Raw genomic sequence first — 25,513 nt, 5'->3', positions numbered from 1 at the left:
AACGGCTATATATATATATATTGCTTGAACAGTCGCTAAGCAGTTGTTAGCTAGAATTGCTAATGCTCGATGATATAGTCGTTAGCAATTCTAGCTAACAACTGCTTAGCGACTGTTCAAGCAATAATCAAAAGATCATTGTAAGCATCTGAGAACCCAAAAAGGTATTTTGCTTAGAAGTAATAAAGACGTATATCTAGGCTATGTCGAATGGGCGTAGATAGAGATGGCTTTCTTACTGCAGCCAAGTGCATCTGTGTGTGATATCAGTGTGTCGTGTACTGAAACAGAGTCTATGGATGTGGCTGGGTCTTCTATGTGTAATGCTGTGTTGTGTTGTGGGTGTGTCGTTTATATTCATTGTGTTGTGGGTGTGTCGTTTATATTCATTGTGTTGTGGGTGTGTCGTTTATATTCATTGTGTTGTGGGTGTGTCGTTTATATTCATTGTGTTGTGGGTGTGTCATTTATATTCATTGTGTTGTGGGTGTGTCATTTATATTCATTGTGTTGTGTTGTGGGTGTGTCGTTTATATTCATTGTGTTGTGTTGTGGGTGTGTCGTTTATATTCATTGTGTTGTGTTGTGGGTGTGTCGTTTATATTCATTGTGTTGTGTTGTGGGTGTGTCGTTTATATTCATTGTGTTGTGTTGTGGGTGTGTCGTTTATTTTCATTGTATTGTGTTGTGGGTGTGTCGTTTACATTCATTGTGTTGTGTTGTGGGTGTGTCGTTTATATTAATTGTGTTGTGGGTGTGTCGTTTACATTCATTGTGTTGTGGGTGTGTCGTTTACATTCATTGTGTTGTGTTCTAGGCCTGGACTGTAGGAGGAACCCAGAATACTGACCTGTGGTACAGCTGTCTCACTACTAACGGAGCATATCACTGCAGATCTGCCAGCAATGAAGGTTTGTCTAAGACACTTGCACTAAAGATGGTGGATAAATAACATATTTTACTCAGATGGTTTACCATTGAAAAAAATGGACAAGGTTCCTGTCTGTCTAAGTGGGGCCTTTACTCTCTCGCATGAGCATGCTTTTCCCACATGAGCTCACGATTCCTCCATAATATCTGGCATGCTGACTGTTCCTCCATAATATCTGGCATGCTGACTGTTCCTCCATAATATCTGGCATGCTGACTGTTCCTCCATAATATCTGGCATGCTGACTGTTCCTCCATAATATCTGGCAAGCTGACTGTTCCTCCATAATATCTGGCATGCTGACTGTTCCTCCATAATATCTGGCATGCTGACTGTTCCTCCATAATATCTGGCATGCTGACTGTTCCTCCATAATATCTGGCATGCTGACTGTTCCTCCATAATATCTGGCATGCTGACTGTTCCTCCATAATATCTGGCATGCTGACTGTTCCTCCATAATATCTGGCATGCTGACTGTTCCTCCATAATATCTGGCATGCTGACTGTTCCTCCATAATATCTGGCATGCTGACTGTTCCTCCATAATATCTGGCATGCTGACTGTTACTCCATAATATCTGGCATGCTGACTGTTCCTCCATAATATCTGGCATGCTGACTGTTCCTCCATAATATCTGGCATGCTGACTGTTCCTCCATAATATCTGGCATGCTGACTGTTCCTCCATAATATCTGGCATGCTGACTGTTCCTCCATAATATCTGGCATGCTGACTGTTCCTCCATAATATCTGGCATGCTGACTGTTACTCCATAATATCTGGCATGCTGACTGTTCCTCCATAATATCTGGCATGCTGACTGTTCCTCCATAATATCTGGCATGCTGACTGTTCCTCCATAATATCTAGCATGCTGACTGTTCCTCCATAATATCTGGCATGCTGACTGTTCCTCCATAATATCTGGCATGCTGACTGTTCCTCCATAATATCTGGCATGCTGACTGTTCCTCCATAATATCTGGCATGCTGACTGTTACTCCATAATATCTGGCATGCTGACTGTTCCTCCATAATATCTGGCATGGTGACTGTTCCTCCATAATATCTGGCATGCTGACTGTTCCTCCATAATATCTGTCATGCTGACTGTTCCTCCATAATATCTGTCATGCTGACTGTTCCTCCATAATATCTGGCATGCTGACTGTTCCTCCATAATATCTGGCATGCTGACTGTTCCTCCATAATATCTGGCATGCTGACTGTTCCTCCATAATATCTGGCATGCTGACTGTTCCTCCATAATATCTGGCATGCTGACTGTTCCTCCATAATATCTGGCATGCTGACTGTTCCTCTGTAATATCTGGCATGCTGACTGTTCCTCCATAATATCTGGCATGCTGACTGTTCCTCCATAATATCTGGCATGCTGACTGTTCCTCCGTAATATCTGGCATGCTGACTGTTCCTCCATAATATCTGGCATGTTGACTGTTCCTCTGTAATATCTGGCATGCTGACTGTTCCTCCATAATATCTGGCATGTTGACTGTTCCTCCATAATATCTGGCATGTTGACTGTTACTCCATAATATCTGGCATGCTGACTGTTCCTCCATAATATCTGGCATGTTGACTGTTCCTCCATAATATCTGGCATGCTGACTGTTCCTCCATAATATCTGGCATGCTGACTGTTCCTCCGTAATATCTGGCATGCTGACTGTTCCTCCATAATATCTGGCATGCTGACTGTTCCTCCATAATATCTGGCATGCTGACTGTTCCTCCGTAATATCTGGCATGCTGACTGTTCCTCCATAATATCTGGCATGCTGACTGTTCCTCCATAATATCTGGCATGCTGACTGTTCCTCCATAATATCTGGCATGCTGACTGTTCCTCCATAATATCTGGCATGCTGACTGTTCCTCCATAATATCTGGCATGCTGACTGTTCCTCCATAATATCTCACACCAGAGAGGGAAGAGCTTGCTCTGGTCTAATTATCGTCCCCTCCCGCTCGCCCCCACCGCCCCGCTCCGACAAGAAAACATGAGCCAGTGAGATGTCTGGCCCTGGGGCACTCCCTCTGCGGGGCTGGCCAATAAGTAGACCAGAGTGGCCCCGCCCCTACCAGACAACATGAGGGTGTGGGGTGTCTTGCTTTCTCTACCGTCTCTACTAGCACTATCCACTATCCAGCTGGAGGTCAAACTATCATTATCCACCTAAACGTCAAATTATCAATATCCAGCTAGAGGTCAAACTATCAATATCCAGCTAGAGGTCAAACTATCATTATCCACCTAGAGGACAAACTATCATTATCCACCTAGAGGTCAAACTATCATTATCCACCTAGAGGTCAAACTATCATTATCCACCTAGAGGACAAACTATCATTATCCACCTAGAGGACAAACTATCATTATCCACCTAGAGGTCAAACTATCATTATCCACCTAGAGGACAAACCATCATTATCCACCTAGAAGTCAAACTATCATTATCCACCTAGAGGTCAAACTATCATTATCCACCTAGAGGACAAACCATCATTATCCAGCTAGTCAAACTATCATTATCCACCTAGAGGACAAACTATCATTATCCACCTAGAGGTCAAACTATCATTATCCACCTAGAGGTCAAACTATCATTATCCACCTAGAGGTCAAACTATCATTATCCACCTAGAGGTCAAACTATCATTATCCACCTAGAGGTCAAACTATCATTATCCGCCTAGAGGTCAAACTATCATTATCCGCCTAGAGATCAAACTATCATTATCCACCTAGAGGTCAAACTATCATTATCCACCTAGAGGACAAACTATCATTATCCACCGAGAGGTCAAACTATCATTATCCACCTAGAGGTCAGACTATCATTATCCACCTAGAGGTCAAACTATCATTATCCACCTAGAGGTCAAACTATCATTATCCACCTAGAGGTCAAACTATCATTATCCACCTAGAGGTCAAACTATCATTATCCACCTAGAGGTCAAACTATCATTATCCACCTAGAGGTCAAACTATCATTATCCACCTAGAGGTCAAACTATCATTATCCGCCTAGAGGACAAACTATCATTATCCACCTAGAGGTCAAACTATCATTATCCACCTAGAGGTCAAACTATCATTATCCACCTAGAGGACAAACTATCATTATCCACCGAGAGGTCAAACTATCATTATCTACCTAGAGGTCAAACTATCATTATCTACCTAGAGGTCAAACTATCATTATCCACCTAGAGGACAGTAGTGATACTGCATTCTGTGTAGCCAACACTCTCATCCAACTTGTATCGAATAATGAGATTTTACATGATGACAGCTCCAGCTCTGTTATCAGTTAATCAGCCAATCAAATTCATTCATTTGGCCCATTTTACAGCAACATTTGTCACAAAGTGCTTTACAGTAAACCAGCCTACCACCTATCAGGAGTTAGGTGTTCATGTTTTGATATGTTGTGCTACTCTATGTTATATAAAAATTATGTTAGGTTATATGTAGGGTTGGGGAGTGAAGGCTTACATGCAATCCGGTACAAGTAACAGATTACAAAAAAAACGAACTGTAATCTGTTACTTTACCAGCAAAAACATTGTAATCAGATTACAGATAATTTTGAAAAACTAAATGATTACTTCTAGGATTACTTTTAAATTCAGAAAGGATGTTTGTATAAAAAAATCTTTGACACCATTCTGTTTTATCAATGATATTCAAATTAGCTTTGAAAAAAGGCACAAGTTTAAATTTATTCCGTCTGAGTGAGTCTGAACACAAGTCAAAGACCACTATGATGACACACCAGCTGTGTTTGATGGATCGCGGGAAAAGAGCAGGAATGGACTTTTGTAAACTACAGTCCAAGCTATGTCTTCCAATGGTGTGACTGCTGTCAGCATCCAAAGATTATCCAACTTGAATAAACGCTTGGAGGTGAGGATGACAGCAGTGGTGTAGTCTACGACGATACTGATACCACTTATTAATGATATCTACATAGCGCATTGATGTGAATCACACTGCTGCTCTGTCATTTAGCTATTTGCGTCGTACGGATTGTGGTTGTTGTGGATGGCTGTTCACCAATGTATTTAAACCCAATAACGGTTGAATTGAAGAAGCTTAAGCTGCCTGTCAATCATTGTTTTTACAACCAACAATGAATAAAGTGCTCTTGCAACAGCTGCATAGTGTGGATCCCTGCCTGTGGAATAACAGTTTGAGGTGGATCCCAGCCTGTGGAATAACAGTTTGAGGTGGATCCCTGCCTGTGGAATAACAGTCTGAGGTGGATCCCAGCCTGTGGAATAACAGTTTGAGGTGGATCCCTGCCTGTGGAATAACAGTTTGAGGTGGATCCCAGCCTGTGGAATAACAGTTTGAGGTGGATCCCAGCCTGTGGAATAACAGTTTGAGGTGGATCCCAGCCTGTGGAATAACAGTCTGAGGTGGATCCCAGCCTGTGGAATAACAGTTTGAGGTGGATCCCTGCCTGTGGAATAACAGTCTGAGGTGGATCCCAGCCTGTGGAATAACAGTTTGAGGTGGATCCCAGCCTGTGGAATAACAGTTTGAGGTGGATCCCAGCCTGTGGAATAACAGTCTGAGGTGGATCCCAGCCTGTGGAATAACAGTTTGAGGTGGATCCCTGCCTGTGGAATAACAGTTTGAGGTGGATCCCTGCCTGTGGAATAACAGTTTGAGGTGGATCCCAGCCTGTGGAATAACAGTTTGAGGTGGATCCCAGCCTGTGGAATAACAGTTTGAGGTGGATCCCTGCCTGTGGAATAACAGTCTGAGGTGGATCCCAGCCTGTGGAATAACAGTTTGAGGTGGATCCCTGCCTGTGGAATAACAGTTTGAGGTGGATCCCTGCCTGTGGAATAACAGTTTGAGGTGGATCCCAGCCTGTGGAATAACAGTTTGAGGTGGATCCCAGCCTGTGGAATAACAGTTTGAGGTGGATCCCAGCCTGTGGAATAACAGTCTGAGGTGGATCCCAGCCTGTGGAATAACAGTTTGAGGTGGATCCCTGCCTGTGGAATAACAGTCTGAGGTGGATCCCAGCCTGTGGAATAACAGTTTGAGGTGGATCCCAGCCTGTGGAATAACAGTTTGAGGTGGATCCCAGCCTGTGGAATAACAGTCTGAGGTGGATCCCAGCCTGTGGAATAACAGTTTGAGGTGGATCCCTGCCTGTGGAATAACAGTTTGAGGTGGATCCCAGCCTGTGGAATAACAGTTTGAGGTGGATCCCAGCCTGTGGAATAACAGTTTGAGGTGGATCCCTGCCTGTGGAATAACAGTTTGAGGTGGATCCCAGCCTGTGGAATAACAGTTTGAGGTGGATCCCAGCCTGTGGAATAACAGTCTGAGGTGGATCCCAGCCTGTGGAATAACAGTCTGAGGTGGATCCCAGCCTGTGGAATAACAGTTTGAGGTGGATCCCTGCCTGTGGAATAACAGTTTGAGGTGGATCCCAGCCTGTGGAATAACAGTTTGAGGTGGATCCCAGCCTGTGGAATAACAGTCTGAGGTGGATCCCAGCCTGTGGAATAACAGTTTGAGGTGGATCCCAGCCTGTGGAATAACAGTTTGAGGTTGATCCCATCCTGTGGAATAACAGTCTGAGGTGGATCCCAGCCTGTGGAATAACAGTTTTAGGTGGATCCCAGCCTGTGGAATAACAGTCTGAGGTGGATCCCAGCCTGTGGAATAACAGTCTGCGGTGGATCCCAGCCTGTGGAATAACAGTCTGCGGTGGATCCCAGCCTGTGGAATAACAGTTTGAGGTGGATCCCAGCCTGTGGAACCACAGTTTGAGGTGGATCCCAGCCTGCGGAACCACAGTTTGAGGTGGATCCCAGCCTGTGGAATAACAGTTTGAGGTGGATCCCAGCCTGTGGAATAACAGTCTGAGGTGGATCCCAGCCTGTGGAATAACAGTCTGAGGTGGATCACAGCCTGTGGAATAACAGTCTGAGGTGGATCCCAGCCTGTGGAATAACAGTCTGAGGTGGATCCCAGCCTGTGGACTAACAGTCTGAGGGAGTTCCTCTCTTCTGAACTCCTCTGTGACATTGTGCTCCATACTGTCAAAAACAAGTGGGGCTTTTATTGCTCAATCTAATTCGTGCAGATTTTTTTTTTAAATCCATAGGCCTAATGGAGACATTTTAAAACACGTAGACCTTTGATAGACTTAAAGGGGCAATCTGTAGTTGCTACATCGATTTCAGGACAAATGAATGATATACACTGAGTATACAAAACATGAAGACCACATGCTCTTTACATAATGTAGATAGACCAGGTGAATCCAGGTGAAAGCTATGATCCCTTATTGATGTCACTTGTTAAATCCACTTGTCAAATCCACAATCATTGTTGATGAAAGGGAGGAAACAGGTTAAAGAAGGATGTTTAAGCATTGAGACAATTAAGACATGTGTATGTGTGGCATTCAGAGGGGGAATGGGCAAGACACAATGTGTAAGTGCCTTTCAAAGGGGTCTGGTAGAAAGGTGCTAGCCGTACCGGTTTGTGTCAAGAACTGCAACGATGCTGGGTTTTCATGCTCAACAGTTTCCTCTGTGTAACAAGAATGGTCCACCACCCAAAGGACATCCAGCCAACTGGACACAACTGTGTGATACATTGGAGTCAACATGGGTCAGCATCCCTGTGGAACGCTTTCCACACCTTGTAGAGTCCATGGACCAGCATCCCTGTGGAACGCTTTCCACACCTTGTAGAGTCCATGGACCAGCATCCCTGTGGAACGCTTTCCACACCTTGTAGAGTCCATGGGCCAGCATCCCTGTGGAACGCTTTCCACACCTTGTAGAGTCCATGGGCCAGCATCCCTGTGGAGTCAACATGGGCCAGCATCCCTGTGGAACGCTTTCCACACCTTGTAGAGTCCATGGGCCAGCATCCCTGTGGAACACTTTCCACACCTTGTAGAGTCCATGGGCCAGCATCCCTGTGGAACGCTTTCCACACCTTGTAGAGTCCATGGGCCAGCATCCCTGTGGAGTCAACATGGACCAGCATCCCTGTGGAGTCAACATGGACCAGCATCCCTGTGGAACGCTTTCCACACCTTGTCCATGTCCTGACAAATTCAGGCTGTTGGTCTTGTTTAACCTCTCAGTGTTCATAATGTTTTGTAAACTCACTGTATGGCCATAGCTATGTAAACTGGATCTATCTTACAATAGATGTCGATTAATGGGTAATCAGATTAGGTCCTCTGCTCTCATCCTTCTAGACCTATCGGCTGCCTTTGATACTGTGAACCATCAGATCCTCCTCTCCACCCTCTCCGAGCTGGGCATCTCCGGCGCGGCCCACGCTTGGATTGCGTCCTACCTGACAGGTCGCTCCTACCAGGTGGCGTGGCGAGAATCTGTCTCCGCACCACGTGCTCTCACCACTGGTGTCCCCCAGGGCTCTGTTCTAGGCCCTCTCCTATTCTCGCTATACACCAAGTCACTTGGCTCTGTCATATCCTCACATGGTCTCTCCTATCATTGCTATGCAGACGACACACAATTAATCTTCTCCTTTCCCCCCTCTGATAACCAGGTGGTGAATCGCATCTCTGCATGTCTGGCAGACATATCAGTGTGGATGACGGATCACCACCTCAAGCTGAACCTCGGCAAGACGGAGCTGCTCTTCCTCCCGGGGAAGGACTGCCCGTTCCATGATCTCGCCATCACGGTTGACAACTCCATTGTGTCCTCCTCCCAGAGTGTTAAGAACCTTGGCGTGATCCTGGACAACACCCTGTCGTTCTCAACTAACATCAAGGCGGTGACCCGTTCCTGTAGGTTCATGCTCTACAACATTCGCAGAGTACGACCCTGCCTCACGCAGGAAGCGGCGCAGGTCCTAATCCAGGCACTTGTCATCTCCCGTCTGGATTACTGCAACTCGCTGTTGGCTGGGCTCCCTGCCTGTGCCATTAAACCCCTACAACTCATCCAGAACGCCGCAGCCCGTCTGGTGTTCAACTTTCCCAAGTTCTCTCACGTCACCCCGCTCCTCCGCTCTCTCCATTGGCTTCCAGTTGAAGCTCGCATCCGCTACAAGACCATGGTGCTTGCCTACGGAGCTGTGAGGGGAACGGCACCTCCGTACCTTCAGGCTCTGATCAGGCCCTACACCCAAACAAGGGCACTGCGTTCATCCACCTCTGGCCTGCTCGCCTCCCTACCTCTGAGGAAGTACAGTTCCCGCTCAGCCCAGTCAAAACTGTTCGCTGCTCTGGCACCCCAATGGTGGAACAAACTCCCTCACGACGCCAGGTCAGCGGAGTCAATCACCACCTTCCGGAGATACCTGAAACCCCACCTCTTTAAGGAATACCTAGGATAGGATAAAGTAATCCTTCTAACCCCCCCCCCCCCTTAAAAGAGTTAGATGCACTATTGTAAAGTGGTTGTTCCACTGGATATCATAAGGTGAATGCACCAATTTGTAAGTCGCTCTGGATAAGAGCGTCTGCTAAATGACTTAAATGTAAATGTTAAATGTAAATGTTAGAGTGAGTTAGATTAGGTTAGTGGGGTAATCCAAAAGTTACAATAGTGAATACAATTCTGGACACGTAACTAGTAACTGTAACAGACTACTTGTAGGAAGTAACCTGCCCACCTCTGGTTATAAGTCATGTTCAACCTCCTCTGTCTCCTCTCTTCAGACTGGATCCAGGCGGTTCAGGCCCTCATGGTCCTGTCAGTGCTGTTCTGCCTCTTCTCTCTGGTCTTCTTCATGTGTCAGCTCTTCACCCTGGTCAAAGGAGGACGCTTCTTCTTCACCGCCGTCTTCCAGATCCTCGCCAGTGAGTACGACCACTTATAAGGCTTAATGAAGCCTTCATAACCCCTTTATAAAGGCCTACATAGACACGTCATAAAGTTGTTGGTCTTGTTGGCCAGTGAGTATCACATCACATCACCCTGATTGTCTAATCTAGCCGGGTCCCCTGGTTTATACAAAGTTGTCTTATATTGGCATCAACTAACAATGTTGCTGAGAAGAGGGCCTGGATGTTGTTCTGCGGGGCTTACCGCCCAGGCAGGAAAATGATCTGGGGGAAAAACTGAATGTGTAAAAGACAGACATGTTATAGCCCAGGTCAAAGTGGGAGGCGGCCCCATGTGACCACTGTCCCTTAATACGAGGGTTGGTTAACTGTCTCAATGTTAGATCCCTTACTACGAGGGTTGGTTAACTGTCTCAATGTTAGATCCCTTACTATGAGGGTTGGTTAACTGTCTCAATGTTAGATCCCTTACTATGAGGGTTGGTTAACTGCCTCAATGTTAGATCCCTTACTATGAGGGTTGGTTAACTGCCTCAATGTTAGATCCCTTACTATGAGGGTTGGTTAACTGCCTCAATGTTAGATCCCTTACTATGAGGGTTGGTTAACTGCCTCAGTATTAGGTCCCTTACTATGAAGGTTGGTTAACTGCCTCAATGTTAGATCCCTTACTACGAGGGTTGGTTAACTGTCTCAATGTTAGATCCCTTACTATGAGGGTTGGTTAACTGTCTCAATGTTAGATCCCTTACTATGAGGGTTGGTTAACTGCCTCAATGTTAGATCCCTTACTATGAGGGTTGGTTAACTGCCTCAATGTTAGATCCCTTACTATGAGGGTTGGTTAACTGCCTCAATGTTAGATCCCTTACTATGAGGGTTGGTTAACTGTCTCAGTATTAGGTCCCTTACTATGAAGGTTGGTTAACTGCCTCAATGTTAGATCCCTTACTATGAGGGTTGGTTAACTGCCTCAATGTTAGATCCCTTACTACGAGGGTTGGTTAACTGCCTCAATGTTAGATCCCTTACTATGAGGGTTGGTTAACTGTCTCAGTATTAGGTCCCTTACTATGAGGGTTGGTTAACAGCCTCAATGTTAGATCCCTTACTACGAGGGTTGGTTTATTATCTTAATTTTAGGTCCCTTACTATGAAGGTTGGTTAACTGCCTCAATGTTAGATCCCTTACTACGAGGGTTGGTTAACTGTCTCAATGTTAGATCCCTTACTACGAGGGTTGGTTAACTGCCTCAATGTTAGATCCCTTACTATGAGGGTTGGTTAACTGTCTCAGTATTAGGTCCCTTACTATGAGGGTTGGTTAACAGCCTCAATGTTAGATCCCTTACTACGAGGGTTGGTTAACTGTCTCAATGTTAGATCCCTTACTACGAGGGTTGGTTAACTGTCTCAGTGTTAGATCCCTTACTACGAGGGTTGGTTAACTGTCTCAATGTTTAGATCCCTTAAAACGAGGGTTGTTTAACTGTCTCAATGTTAGATCCCTTACTACGAGGGTTGGTTTACTGTCTCAATGTTAGATCCCTTACTATGAGGGTTGGTTTACTGTCTCAATGTTAGGTCCCTTACTACGAGGGTTGGTTAACTGTCTCAATGTTAGATCCCTTACTACGAGGGTTGGTTAACTGTCTCAGTGTTAGATCCCTTACTACGAGGGTTGGTTAACTGTCTCAATGTTAGATCCCTTACTACGAGGGTTGGTTAACTGTCTCAGTGTTAGGTCCCATACTACGAGGGTTGGTTAACTTTCTCAATGTTAGATCCCTTACTACGAGGGTTGGTTAACTGTCTCAATGTTAGATCCCTTACTATGAGGGTTGGTTTACTGTCTCAATGTTAGGTCCCTTACTACGAGGGTTGGTTAACTGTCTCAATGTTAGATCCCTTACTACGAGGGTTGGTTAACTGTCTCAGTGTTAGATCCCTTACTACGAGGGTTGGTTAACTGTCTCAATGTTAGATCCCTTACTACGAGGGTTGGTTAACTGTCTCAATGTTAGATCCCTTACTACGAGGGTTGGTTAACTGTCTCAATGTTAGATCCCTTACTACGAGGGTTGGTTAACTGTCTCAAAGTTAGATCCCTTACTACGAGGGTTGGTTAACTGTCTCAGTGTTAGATCCCTTACTACGAGGGTTGGTTAACTGTCTCAGTGTTAGGTCCCTTACTACGAGGGTTGGTTAACTGTCTCAGTGTTAGATCCCTTACTACGAGGGTTGGTTAACTGTCTCAAAGTTAGGTGCCTTCCTATCAGGGTTGGTTTACTGTCATAATCTCTTAGTTGGAACCAAACTACATCTTGTGCTAGATATAACTCAATTTGCTTTAGTGGGCAGAGGTGGCTGGATTCAAAAATGCATTTTCTGCACATGGGCATGGAAACTAGCAGATTCAGCCCCTCCCCTCTAATATAGAAAATAACCAAATCTGTTACAAAATATTAGGTGTTTCAACTTGATGATCTCCAACAGTCTAAAACTAGCCATGCCTTTTTTTCTGCTCTCTCTTTCCCTCCCTGCTCTCCCTTCTCTTTCTGTCCCTCTCTGCTCTCCCTTCTCTTTCTGTCCCTCTCTGCTCTCCCTTCTCTTTCTGTCCCTCTCTGCTCTCCCTTCTCTTTCTGTTCCTCCCTTCTCTCTCTCTCTCTCTCTCTCTCTCTCTCTCTCTCTCTCTCTCTCTCTCTCTCTCTCTCTCTCTCTCTCTCTCTCTCTCTCTCTCTCTCTCTCTCTCTCTCTCTCTCTCTCTCTCTCTCTCTCTCTCTCTCTCTCTCTCTCTCTCTCTCTCTCTCTCTCTCTCTCTCTCTCTCTCTCTCTCTCTCTCTCTCTCTCTCTCTCTCTCTCTCTCTCTCTCTCTCTCTCTCTCTCTCTCTCTCTCTCTCTCTCTCTCTCTCTCTCTCTCTCTCTCTCTCTCTAGGTCTATTTGTGATGTGTGGAGCTATAATCTACACGGTAATGAGTCCGGATAGGGTGGGGGATGCAGAGTTCGGCTATGCCTACGTCCTGGCCTGGGTGTCCTTCCCTCTGTGTCTGGTCAGTGGTCTCATCTACATCGTACTGAGGAAGAGGGAATGAGAGAGGGAGGGAGGCTGATGTTAAGACCTCACACCACCACCAGTAGCAGAACACAGCACTGTGCCCCAGGGTTCGGGTCAATTCTGTTAGAATTCCAGTCAATTCAGGAAGTACACTAACATTCCAGTTCTCTTCAATGCTTCTTAATGAGGTTTACTTTCTGAATTGATAGAAATTCAAATGGAATTGAATTGGAATTGACCCCAACCATGCTGTGCCCACTGACCACCAGAGGAGGCTGGTGAGGGGAGGATAAATGGCTCACATAGTGTTTGTTTTCCATCAAATACTTTGAGCATTTGATTAGATTGAGTGTTTGCACTTTTGGGATTATTCCATTCGTTTCATTGTGCCAGGCAAGCTCCATGAAGCCCAGCTAAGGCATTTGTAAGAAAACAAATCATATTTGAACCCAAGTCTACATTATACATACCAATCACAGGTGGTCATGACTGAAGCGGAATCAGTGGAATGGTTTCAAATACATCAAACACATGGAAACCATGGAAACCATTCAATTTGCGCAGTTCCGTCTTTTATTATGATCCGTCCTCCCCTCAGCAGCCTCCACTGATAGCCACGTGTGAGGAAACTACAGAGGAGAACAGACAGCCCATGTTACAGTGTAAAGATGTACATAGTGTCTATGGTTTTAGACATATTTATAACATTTTTTACATGACCTTTTGTACATAGTTTTGTCGAGTTGCTTCGTTGAGCTCAGTTCATTGAGCTTGTTTGTTTCATACTTTCTCCTCCGTGCCAAAGAGATAAAGCTGTGATATCAGCTTTTAGTAAAAAAGACGACATGTTTAAAGCCTTTTAAACATTTATTTTTGCTTTACTAAAGTGTAGTGTCAACTCCTAGCTTGTCCTTGTCAAGCCAAACAAGACAATTCCATAAATAGTTGTCTTGAAGGCAAGAACAGACTGGCAATCAGGCTCCTCAAATCCTTCAGACAAAGTGACTCCATCAACAACATCCGTTTTCTTGATGAAGGAAAATGGGGAAGTGTTTCAGTAGAACCAACTGATTAACATTGTGTTCATAGCCATTACTACTTTGTCTTTGTACTGTCCTGTGTTGTCTATTAAGATTCTGAACTGAAAATGGTGTTTTGTATCTGCCGTTCTTCTACTGTATATCCTACTTGCTGATGTTGTTATTAATTCATTTTTAACAATGCTTGAATTGTATAGCCTACTTGTTTTGTGTTGCCATTAAATGATTTGAACAATGTTACTGACTGGGGGACCTTTCTGTCCAATCTGGAAAAAGAAATCTGCCGTTTTCATGTCTATATTCTGATAAATAAAAGCGTTGAAAGAAGGTCTACTTGCTTGGCATGCAGCCAGGTCACCCGTGATACAAGTCAGTATTCCACGTCCGTCCATGTCTGAGGACGTCGGGAGATGACGTGGAAACCGACCACTACGGGGCAAGAGTGAGCCGTCTAACCTTGAAGAAGGCTTTGGTTTTGGGCGTTGGGGACGAACGTAAGTATCTGCCTCTGGATCCTCTGGTTGCATGTTTCAATCCACTGATGGAAAGTTGTCTTTGACATTCGAAGCCTTTTCACAAAGCTTAACATTACCGTAACCATTCTGAGGTAACGTCTAAACTTTACCATTCAGAATCAATGCCTAACCTTAACCGAACACTTCGAAATTTGACATTTGAAACAATTTCCAAATTTGACGTGAGAGAAACACGGATGAATGTCTAATTCCGACATGAGACTGTGAGAACTTGTTTTGGCGTGATCATTCAACCTCTGAGAACGGGGCTGATTGACACAGCATCAGTACTGATCTGCACCACAGGGTGGCGATGTAGTGCAGAGGTTAACAGCTGAGGAACCCATTTGGTGAGAATAATTGAAAGTCCATCAACAATATGTTTGACACGGTATGCAGCTCTCTCAACAGCTCTCGCTTTACACTTTGCCACATTTTTCAAAATTACATTTTCCATTTACTTCATACTGTGTAAAACATATTGTTGATAGAGTTCAAATTATTCTCCCCAAATGGGTTCTTCCATTCACAGTTGTTGACACCACAACTGAATAGCAGAGCCGACTAGATGAAAAATCTGCCGATGTGCCCTTGAGCAAGGCACTTAAACTGAATTGCTCCTGTAAGTCTCTCTGGATAAGAGCGTCTGCTAAATGACTACAGTGTGTGTGTTACACTCTGCATAGCTTCAAATACTGACAGATGGGTCTATAATGAGATACAGAATACATATCTAGCTGAACCAACCACAGATGGGTCTATAATGAGACACAGAATACATATCTAGCTGAACCAACCACAGATGGGTCTATAATGAGATACAGAATAGATATCTATCTGAACCAACCACAGATGGGTCTATAATGAGACACAGAATACATATCTATCTGAACCAACCACAGATGGGTCTATAATGAGATACAGAATACATATCTAGCTGAACCAACCACAGATGGGTCTATAATGAGATACAGAATACATATCTAGCTGAACCAACCACAGCTGGGTCTATAATGAGATACAGAATAAATATCTAGCTGAACCAACCACAGATGGGTCTATAATGAGGTACAGAATACATATCTAGCTGAACCAACCACAGATGGGTCTATAATGAGGTACAGAATACATATCTAGCTGAACCAACCACAGATGGGTCTATAATGAGATACAGAATACATATCTAGCTGAACCAACCACAGATGGGTCTATAATGAGATACAGAATACATATCTAGCTGAACCAACCACAGATGGGTCTATAATGAGATACAGAATACATATCTAGCTGAACCAACCACAGCTGGGTCTATAATGAGATACAGAATAAATATCTAGCTGAACCAACCACAGATGGGTCTATAATGAGATACAGAATACATATCTAGCTGAACCAACCACAGATGGGTCTATAATGAGACACAGAATACATATCTAGCTGAACCAACCACAGATGGGTCTATAATGAGATACAGAATACATATCTAGCTGAACCAACCACAGATGGGTCTATAATGAGATACAGAATACATATCCAGCTGAACCAACCACAGATGGGTCTATAATGAGATACAGAATACATATCCAGCTGAACCAACCACAGATGGGTCTATAATGAGGTACAGAATACATATCTAGCTGAACCAACCACAGAACCACTGAAAGCTCCTGTGTGTCGGTATCTTCACTAGTTGTTCCTGGCACCAGACCTGTAAACAATCATGCTCAATTGAACTTCAGATACCCACTTGACTTTGGCTTGTACAGACACACTTATCAAACTCCTGGAAATTTGTCAAGACTCACATACACAAACACTTAATGTTTCAACATAAATGAAGGGGTATGTGTATTTATGGAGATGGAAAAACAAGGTTTGAATAGCAGGTCTGTAAAAAGATGATCAAATACAAAGTAGAAGAAGAAGAGAGAGAGAAGGGGGAGAGAGAGGAGAATGGGGGAGAAGAGACAGAGACAGGGGGAGAGGAGATAGAGAGAGAGGGGACAGGAGGAGAGGACAGAGAGAGGAGACAGAATGGGGAGAGGAGATAGAGAGAGAGGGGACAGGGGGAGAGGACAGAGAGAGGAGACAGAATGGGGAGAGGGGATAGAGACAGGGGGAGAGGAGTGAGGAGACAGAATGGGGACAGGAGATAGAGAGAGAGGGGACAGGAGGAGAGGACAGAGAGAGGAGACAGAATGGGGAGAGGAGATAGAGAGAGGGGGGACAGGGGGAGAGGACAGAGAGAGGAGACAGAATGGGGACAGGAGATAGAGAGAGAGGGGACAGGGGGAGAGGACAGAGAGAGGAGACAGAATGGGGAGAGGGGATAGAGACAGGGGGAGAGGAGTGAGGAGACAGAATGGGGACAGGAGATGGAGACAGGGGAGAGGAGTGAGGAGACAGAAAGGGGGAGAGGAGACAGGGGTAGAGGAGGACAGAAGGGGGGAGAGAGAGGAGACAGAATTGGTAGAGGAGAGAGAGAGAGGGAGGAGACAGAAGGAGGAGAGGAGAGAGAGGAGACAGAATGGGGAGAGGAGAGAGAGAGAGAGAGGAGACAGAAGGGTGAGAGGAGAGAGAGAGAGAGAGAGAGAGAGGAGAGAGAGAGGAGACAGAAGCCACGTTTATACCTGGTTCTAACATTGTCTACATTTTTAGACAGGTGTAAACAATTAAAATAGATAGAGAGAGAGAAAGGGGAGAGTGAGAGGGAGGAGAAAGAAGGTGGAGAGGAGAGAGAGAGAGAGAGAGAGAGGAGACAGAAGCCACTTTTATACCTTTGACCTGATCTTTTCCAAATTAGAGAGAGAGAGAGAGAGAGAGAGAGAGAGAGAGAGAGAGAGAGAGAGAGAGAGAGAGATATTTGTATGTGTAAATGTTTCTGTGTGACGCTTGCAAATTGTGTGTCCAGGGGAGTTGTTGCTGATGAGTGTAATGAGATCATTACTGCTGGTAAAGTGGTTTTCATCTGCAACTGATCCTGTGCACTTGTTTACCTCAGGACTGATGATGTCACCAGTAAACCCAAGTACAGACAAACTACAGACGCGCCTGTCATGTGGATGACATCATCAGTCCTGAGGTAAACACCCACAGGATCACGTCTTGATGAAAACCACGTCCCGCATCCAGCCAGTCATGTAATCACACACACACACACACACACACACACACACACACACACACACACACACACACACACACACACACACACACACACACACACACACACACACACACACACACACACACACACACACACACACACACACACACACGCTCATAAATGATTTTCATTTAAATGTAAAAAGTGGAAACAAGTTTGGAATAAATAGCATTTGCTATTGCTAGTTAACTTCCTGAATTGATTTCCTTCAATTTGAATTGGCACAAACCTGTATGAGACATTTGTAGTTGGTTATACTGCCATGGCATGGAGGAAGCAGCCAGTCTACCAGAGAGAGAGACAGAGCTGGCAGATAGAGACGGAGAGATAGAGCGAGAGAGGGGGGGTGAGAGAGAAAGAGAGAGAGAGAGAAAGAGAGAGAGAGAGAGAGAGAGAAAGAGAGAGATAGAAAGAGAGGGAGAGAGAAATAGAGAGAGAGAGATAGAGAGAGTGAGAGAGAAAGAGAGAAAGATAGAGAGAGAGAGAGAGAGAGAGAGAGAGAGAGAAAGAAAGAGAGAGAGAGAGAGAGAGAGAGAGGTAGGAGGGAGGGGAGAGAGGGAGAGAGAGAGAGAGGTAGGAGGGAGGGGAGAAAGGGAGAGAGAGAGGTAGGATCTCCTCCATTCTTTTTGACCAGGGATCAGTGTGTCTGATACGTCTTATTCTCCCTCTTTAAAGCTGCCGGTCAGTCTGTCAGTCATGGGAGTAGAGAGGAGTAGAGAGGAGTAGAGAGGAGTAGGGGGGAGCAGAGAGAGTAGTAGAGAGGAGTGGGAGAGGAGCAGAGAGAGGAGTGGAGAGGAGTAGAGAGGAGAGGAGTAGAGTAGAGAGTAGTAGAGTGGAGTAGAGAGGAGTAGAGAGGAGTAGAGAGAGGAGTGGAGAGGAGTAGAGAGGAGAGGTGTAGAGAGGAGTGGAGAGGAGAAGAGGGGAGTAGAGAGGAGTGGAGAGGAGCAGAGTGGAGAGGAGAGGAGTAGAGAGGAGAGGAGTAGAGAGGAGTAGAGAGGAGTAGAGGGGAGAAGAGAGGAGTGGAGAGGAGTAGAGAGGAGAAGAGAGGAGTGAAGAGGAGCAAAGTGGAGAGGAGAGGAGTAGAGAGGAGTAGAGAGGAGTAGAGAGGAGAAGAGAGGAGTGGAGAGGAGTAGAGGGGAGAAGAGAGAAGAGGAGAGGAGTAGAGCGGAGTAGAGAGAGTAGAGAGGAGTAGACTGGAGAGGAGAGGAGTCGAGATGAGAGGAGTAGAGAGGAGTAGAGATGAGAGGAGTAGAGATGAGAGGAGTAGAGTAGAGAGGAGAGGAGTAGAGAGGAGTAGAGGGGATTAGAGAAGAGTGGAGAGGAGAGGAGCAGAGTGGAGAGGAGTAGAGAGGAGTAGAGAGGAAGGAGTAGAGAGGAGTAGAGGGGAGAAGAGAGGAATAGAGGGGAGAAGAGAGGAGTGGAGAAGAGAGGAGCAACGTGGAGAGGAGAGGAGTAGAGAGGAGTAGAGAGGAGAGGAGTAGAGGGGAGTAGAGAGGAGTAGAGCGGAGTGGAGAGGAGTAGAGATGAGTGGAGAGGAGTGGAGTGGAGAGTAGTAGATAGGAGTAGAGAGGAGTGAAGAGGAGTAGAGAGGAGTAGAGAGGAGTAGAGAGGAGTGAAGAGGAGTGGAGAGGAGTAGATAGGAGTAGAGAGGAGTAGCGAGGAGTAGAGAGGAGTAGATAGGAGTAGAGAGGAGTGAAGAGGAGTAGAGAGGAGTAGATAGGAGTAGAGAGGAGTGAAGAGGAGTAGAGAGGAGTAGAGAGGAGTAGAGATAGGAGTGGAGAGGAGTAGAGAGGAAAGGAGAGGAGTAGAGAGGAGTAGAGAGGAAAGGAGAGGGATTAGAGAGGGGTAGAGAGTTGTAAGGGGGGTAGAGAGGAAAGGAGAGGGAGTAGAGAGGGGTAGAGCGGAGTGGAGGGGGATAGAAGGGCTCACCTCTGGTTCACTCTTATCTCACTGGTTCACTCTTATCTCACTGCTTCACTCTTATCTCTCTGCTTCACTCTTATCTCTCTGGTTCACTCTTATCTCTCTGGTTCACTCTTATCTCTGGTTCACTCTTATCTCACTGGTTCACTCTTATCTCACTGGTTCACTCTTATCTCTCTGGTTCACTTTTATCTCTCTGGTTCACTCTTATCTCTCTGCTTCACTCTTATCTCGCTGCTTCACTCTTATCTCGCTGCTTCACTCTTATCTCGCTGCTTCACTCTTATCTCGCTGCTTCACTCATATCTCTCTGGTTCACTCTTATCTCACTGGTTCACTCGTATCTCTCTGCTTCACTCTTATCTCACTGCTTCACTCTTATCTCACTGCTTCACTCTTATCTCACTGGTTCACTTGTATCTCTCTGCTTCACTTGTATCTCTCTGCTTCACTCTTATCTCTCTGCTTTACTCTTATCTCTCTGGTTCACTCTTATCTCACTGGTTCACTCTTATCTCTCTGGTTCACTCTTATCTCTCTGGTTCACTCTTATCTCGCTGCTTCACTCTTATCTCGCTGCTTCACTCTTATCTCGCTGCTTCACTCTTATCTCGCTGCTTCACTCTTATCTCTCTGGTTCACTCTTCTCTCTCTGGTTCATTCTTATCTCACTGGTTCATTCTTATCTCACTGGTTCACTCTTATCTCTCTGGTTCACTCTTATCTCTCTGCTTCACTCTTATCTCTCTGCTTCACTCTTATCTCTCTGCTTCACTCTTATCTCTCTGCTTCACTCTTATCTCTCTGGTTCACTCTTATCTCTCTGGTTCACTCTTCTCTCTCTGGTTCACTCTTCTCTCTCTGGTTCACTCTTCTCTCTCTGGTTCACTCTTCTCTCTCTGGTTCACTCTTATATCTGGTTCACTCTTATCTCTGGTTCACTCTTATCTCTCTGGTTCACTCTTATCTCTCTGGTTCACTCTTATCTCACTGGTTCACTCTTATCTCACTGGTTCACTCTTATCTCACTGGTTCACTCTTATCTCACTGGTTCACTCTTATCTCACTGGTTCACTCTTATCTCACTGGTTCACTCTTATCTCTCTGGTTCACTCTTATCTCACTGGTTCACTCTTATCTCACTGGTTCACTCTTATCTCACAGGTTCACTCTTATCTCTCTGGTTCACTCTTATCTCTCTGGTTCACTCTTATCTCTCTGGTTCACTCTTATCTCTCTGGTTCACTCTTATCTCTCTGGTTCACTCTTATCTCTCTGGTTCACTCTTATCTCTCTGGTTCACTCTTATCTCTATGGTTCACTCTTATCTCTCTGGTTCACTCTTATCTCTCTGGTTCACTCTTATCTCTCTGGTTCACTCTTATCTCTCTGGTTCACTCTTATCTCTCTGGTTCACTCTTATCTCTCTGGTTCACTCTTATCTCTCTGGTTCACTCTTATCTCTCTGGTTCACTCTTATCTCTCTGGTTCACTCTTATCTCACTGGTTCACCACCAGCAGACTTCTTCCTCAAATTAGCATGACTTTCTTTTCTCTTCTTTCTTTCCTCCCTCTTTTGAATCATCTTCCTCTCTGTTTATAAAATAGACTAGTGTCTGCTTTGTAGAGACACACACACACAGAGAGAGAGAGAGAGAGAGAGAGATGCAGAAAGAGACAGCTAGAGAGAGAGGGGGGGAGAGAGAGAGAGAGAAAATGAGACAGAGATTGAGTTGCCACATGAAGAACAGACAGAAACTGTTTGTCAAGCACAGACATACACAAGGTGATTATTTCAGTAGCCGTGGGCATGACAGGTGGTAGTGGTGGGGAGGTGCATGCCCACTGTGTGTGTGTGTGTGTGTGTGTGTGTGTGTGTGTGTGTGTGTGTGTGTGTGTGTGTGTGTGTGTGTGTGTGTGTGTGTGTGTGTGTGTGTGTGTGTGTGTGTGTGTGTGTGTGTGTGTGTGTGTGTGTGTGTGTGTGTGTGTGTGTGTGTGTGTGTGTTTTGGTTGCTACGTCAGTAGTGTAGTAGTGTGAGAGGAATGTTTTGTTGAAGAAATGAACGGTGACTAAGTTTCAAAGTGTTTTCCTGGTTAACCACTAGAACTCACCCACCATCCCTGCTGAGTTTTCCAAAACACACACTCCACACCGCCTCCTGAGTCTTGGCCTCAGGAGGCATCCCTCCTCCTCCTGAGTCTTGTTTGCTTCCATGGCCCCTGAAGGCATCCCTCCTCCTCCTGAGTCTTGTTTGGTACCATGGCCCCAGGGGGCATCCCTCCTCCTCTAAGTCTTGTTTGGTTCCATGGCCCCTGAGGGCATCCCTCCTCCTCCTGAGTCTTGTTTGGTTCCATGGCCCCTGAGGGCATCCCTCCTCCTCCTGAGTCTTGTTTGGTTCCATGGCCCCTGAGGGTATCCCTCCTCCTCTGAGTCTTGTTTGGTTCCATGGCCCAAGAGTGCATCCCTCCTCCTCCTGAGTCTTGTTTGGTTCCATGGCCCCAGGGGGCATCCCTCCTCCTCCTGAGTCTTGTTTGGTTCCATGGCCCCTGAGGGCATCCCTCCTCCTCTGAGTCTTGTTTGGTTCCATGGCCCCTGAGGGCATCCCTCCTCCTCTGAGTCTTGTTTGGTTCCATGACCCCTGAGGCATCCCTCCTCCTCTAAGTCTTGTTTGGTTCCATGGCCCCTGAGGGCATCCCTCCTCCTCTGAGTCTTGTTTGGTTCCATGGCCCCTGAGGGCATCCCTCCTCCTGAGTCTTGTTTGCTTCCAGGGCCCCTGAAGGCATCCCTCCTCCTCTGAGTCTTGTTTGGTGCCATGGCCCAAGAGGGCATCCCTCCTCCTCCTGAGTCTTGTTTGGTTCCATGGCCCCTGAGGGCATCCCTCCTCTTCCTGAGTCTTGTTTGGTTCCATGGCCCCTGAGGGCATCCCTCCTCCTCTGAATCTTGTTTGGTTCCATGGCCCCTGAGGGCATCCCTCCTCCTCCTGAGTCTTGTTTGGTTCCATGGCCCCTGAGGGCATCCCTCCTCCTCTGAGTATTGTTTGGTTCCATGGCCCCTGAGGGCATCCCTCCTCTTCCTGAGTCTTGTTTGGTTCCATGGCCCCTGAGGGCATCCCTCCTCCTCCTGAGTCTTGTTTGGTTCCATGGCCCCTGAGGGCATCCCTCCTCCTCCTGAGTCTTGTTTGGTTCCATGGCCCCTGAGGGCATCCCTCCTCCTCTGAGTATTGTTTGGTTCCATGGCCCCTGAGGGCATCCCTCCTCTTCCTGAGTCTTGTTTGGTTCCATGGCCCCTGTGGGCATCCCTCCCCCTCTGAGTCTTGTTTGGTTCCATGGCCCCTGAGGGCATCCCTCCTCCTCCTGAGTCTTGTTTGGTTCCATGGCCCCTGAGGGCATCCCTCCTCCTCCTGAGTCTTGTTTGGTTCCATGGCCCCAGGGGGCATCCCTCCTCTTCCTGAGTCTTGTTTGGTTCCATGGCCCCAGGGGGCATCCTTAAATTGGAGACTGACACTTCCAGGATCTGCTGTCAACTGGCTGTGTCTTCACTAACTGTTAATGTGACAGCTGCTTCACTGCAGAGGACTGATGTGCTAACTGTTGTGGAGGTATTGCAGCATATCGCTCCAGGACTTCAGCAGAAAGGTTTGGCTCCAGTAGACACAACATGCGTCTTGGGAATTGGGCTGAACATATCTAGTATGATGCAATGTTTTCAGGACTATGGAAGATTTACAGTCTAAACATGATCATGTTTGAAAACGGATCAGTCAGAATATGTGATGCCTTCCCACTGATATAGTCCTGTCCCTCAGTCTTCCTCATTTTCACAACATGATATTAATCTGTATTTCATTTCAATCTGCATCATAAACAGACGTATTATCTCGTCGTCATCATGAAACAGTAACTCAACTGGGAGAATAACTGGGTCTCCCGAGTGGCGCAGCGGTCTAAGGCCCTGCAGCTCAGTGCAAGAGGTGTCACTACAGTCCCTGGTTTGAATCCAGGCTGTATCACATCTGGCCGTGATTGGGAGTCCCATTGGGCAGTGCGCAATTGGCCCAAACTCATCTGGGTTTGGCCGGGGTAGGCAGTCATTGTAAATAAGAATTGGTTCATAACTGACTTTCCTAGTTAAATAAAGGTTAAATTAAATATAAAAAAAATAAGATCATTCAAAGGCCCAGACCGTTATTATCCTGCTAAATAATCCCTTGTCCTACCATGGGATGGTGTTGCTGTGTCTCTCCAACCACATAGAGCTCCCTTGTCCTACCATGGGATAGTGTTGCTGTGTCTCTCCAACCACGTAGAGCTCCCTTGTCCTACCATGGGATGGTGGTGCTGTGGCTCTCCAACCATGTAGAGCTCCCTTGTCCTACCATGGGATGGTGTTGCTGTGTCTGTCCAACCACGTAGAGCTCCCTTGTCCTACCATGGGATGGTGTTGCTGTGTCTCTCCAACCACGTAGAGCTCCCTTGTCCTACCATGGGATAGTGTTGCTGTGTCTCTCCAACCACGTAGAGCTCCCTTGTCCTACCATGGGATAGTGTTGATGTGTCTCTCCAACCACGTAGAGCTCCCTTGTCCTACCATGGGATAGTGTTGATGTGTCTCTCCAACCACGTAGAGCTCCCTTGTCCTACCATGGGATGGTGTTGATGTGTCTCTCCAACCACGTAGAGCTCCCTTGTCCTACCATGGGATAGTGTTGCTGTGTCTCTCCAACCACGTAGAGCTCCCTTGTCCTACCATGGGATGGTGTTGCTGTGTCTGTCCAACCACGTAGAGCTCCCTTGTCCTACCATGGGATGGTGTTGCTGTGTCTCTCCAACCACGTAGAGCTCCCTTGTCCTACCATGGGATAGTGTTGATGTGTCTCTCCAACCACATAGAGCTCCCTTGTCCTACCATGGGATAGTGTTGCTGTGTCTCTTCAACCACGTAGAGCTCCCTTGTCCTACCATGGGATAGTGTTGCTGTGTCTCTTCAACCACGTAGAGCTCCCTTGTCCTACCATGGGATGGTGTTGCTGTGTCTGTCCAACCACGTAGAGCTCCCTTGTCCTACCATGGGATGGTGTTGCTGTGTCTCTCCAACCACGTAGAGCTCCCTTGTCCTACCATGGGATAGTGTTGCTGTGTCTCTCCAACCACGTAGAGCTCCCTTGTCCTACCATGGGATAGTGTTGCTGTGTCTCTCCAACCACGTAGACCTCCCTTGTCCTACCATGGGATAGTGTTGCTGTGTCTCTCCAACCACGTAGAGCTCCCTTGTCCTACCATGGGATAGTGTTGATGTGTCTCTCCAACCACATAGAGCTCCCTTGTCCTACCATGGGATAGTGTTGCTGTGTCTCTTCAACCACGTAGAGCTCCCTTGTCCTACCATGGGATAGTGTTGCTGTGTCTCTTCAACCACGTAGAGCTCCCTTGTCCTACCATGGGATGGTGTTGCTGTGTCTCTCCAACCACGTAGAGCCCTCTTGTCCTACCATGGGATAGTGTTTCTGTGTCTCTTCAACCACGTAGAGCTCCCTTGTCCTACCATGGGGGGTTTTACTGTGTCTCTCCAACCACGTAGAGCCCTCTTGTCCTACCACGGGATAGTGTTGATGTGTCTCTCCAACCACATAGAGCTCCCTTGTCCTGCCATGGGATAGTGTTGCTGTGTCTCTTCAACCACATAGAGCTCCCTTGTCCTACCATGGGATGGTGTTGCTGTGTCTCTCCAACCACGTAGAGCTCCCTTGTCCTACCATGGGATGGTGTTGCTGTGTCTCTCCAACCATGTAGATCCCTTGTCCTACTAAACTAACGTGGTAATTTATCCTCTCCCCCTCTCTTACACTTCAAACAGTCATACATGGACACACACACACACACACACACACACACGCGGACACAGGCGCACGCACACACACACACACACACACACACACACACACACACACACACACACACACACACACACACACACACACACACACACACACACACACACACACACACACACACACACACACACACACAGACACACACA

At 46.3% G+C, this 25,513-nt stretch overlaps 2 protein-coding genes across 2 annotated transcripts in view; both read left to right on the top strand.

Moving 5' to 3' along the window:
- Nucleotides 1-14,109, top strand: part of LOC139570841 (peripheral myelin protein 22-like) — a 21,007-nt gene extending 6,898 nt beyond the window's left edge. Inside the window, exons 3-5 of the mRNA XM_071393089.1 lie at nucleotides 818-911; nucleotides 9,651-9,791; nucleotides 12,712-14,109. Coding sequence (XP_071249190.1) covers nucleotides 818-911; nucleotides 9,651-9,791; nucleotides 12,712-12,869 — 393 coding nt within the window. The 3' untranslated portion in view covers nucleotides 12,870-14,109. The remainder of the gene's footprint in view (nucleotides 1-817; nucleotides 912-9,650; nucleotides 9,792-12,711) is intronic.
- Nucleotides 1-25,513, top strand: part of LOC139570881 (protein sidekick-2-like) — a 524,727-nt gene that overhangs the window by 393,474 nt on the left and 105,740 nt on the right. The window lies entirely within an intron of this gene.

The sequence above is a fragment of the Salvelinus alpinus genome, chromosome 1 (assembly GCF_045679555.1).
Source record: "Salvelinus alpinus chromosome 1, SLU_Salpinus.1, whole genome shotgun sequence".
NCBI classification, from domain to species: domain Eukaryota; kingdom Metazoa; phylum Chordata; class Actinopteri; order Salmoniformes; family Salmonidae; genus Salvelinus; species Salvelinus alpinus.
Note: the sequence above shows the minus strand (reverse complement) of the source record. Positions and strands in the feature narration are given on the sequence as shown.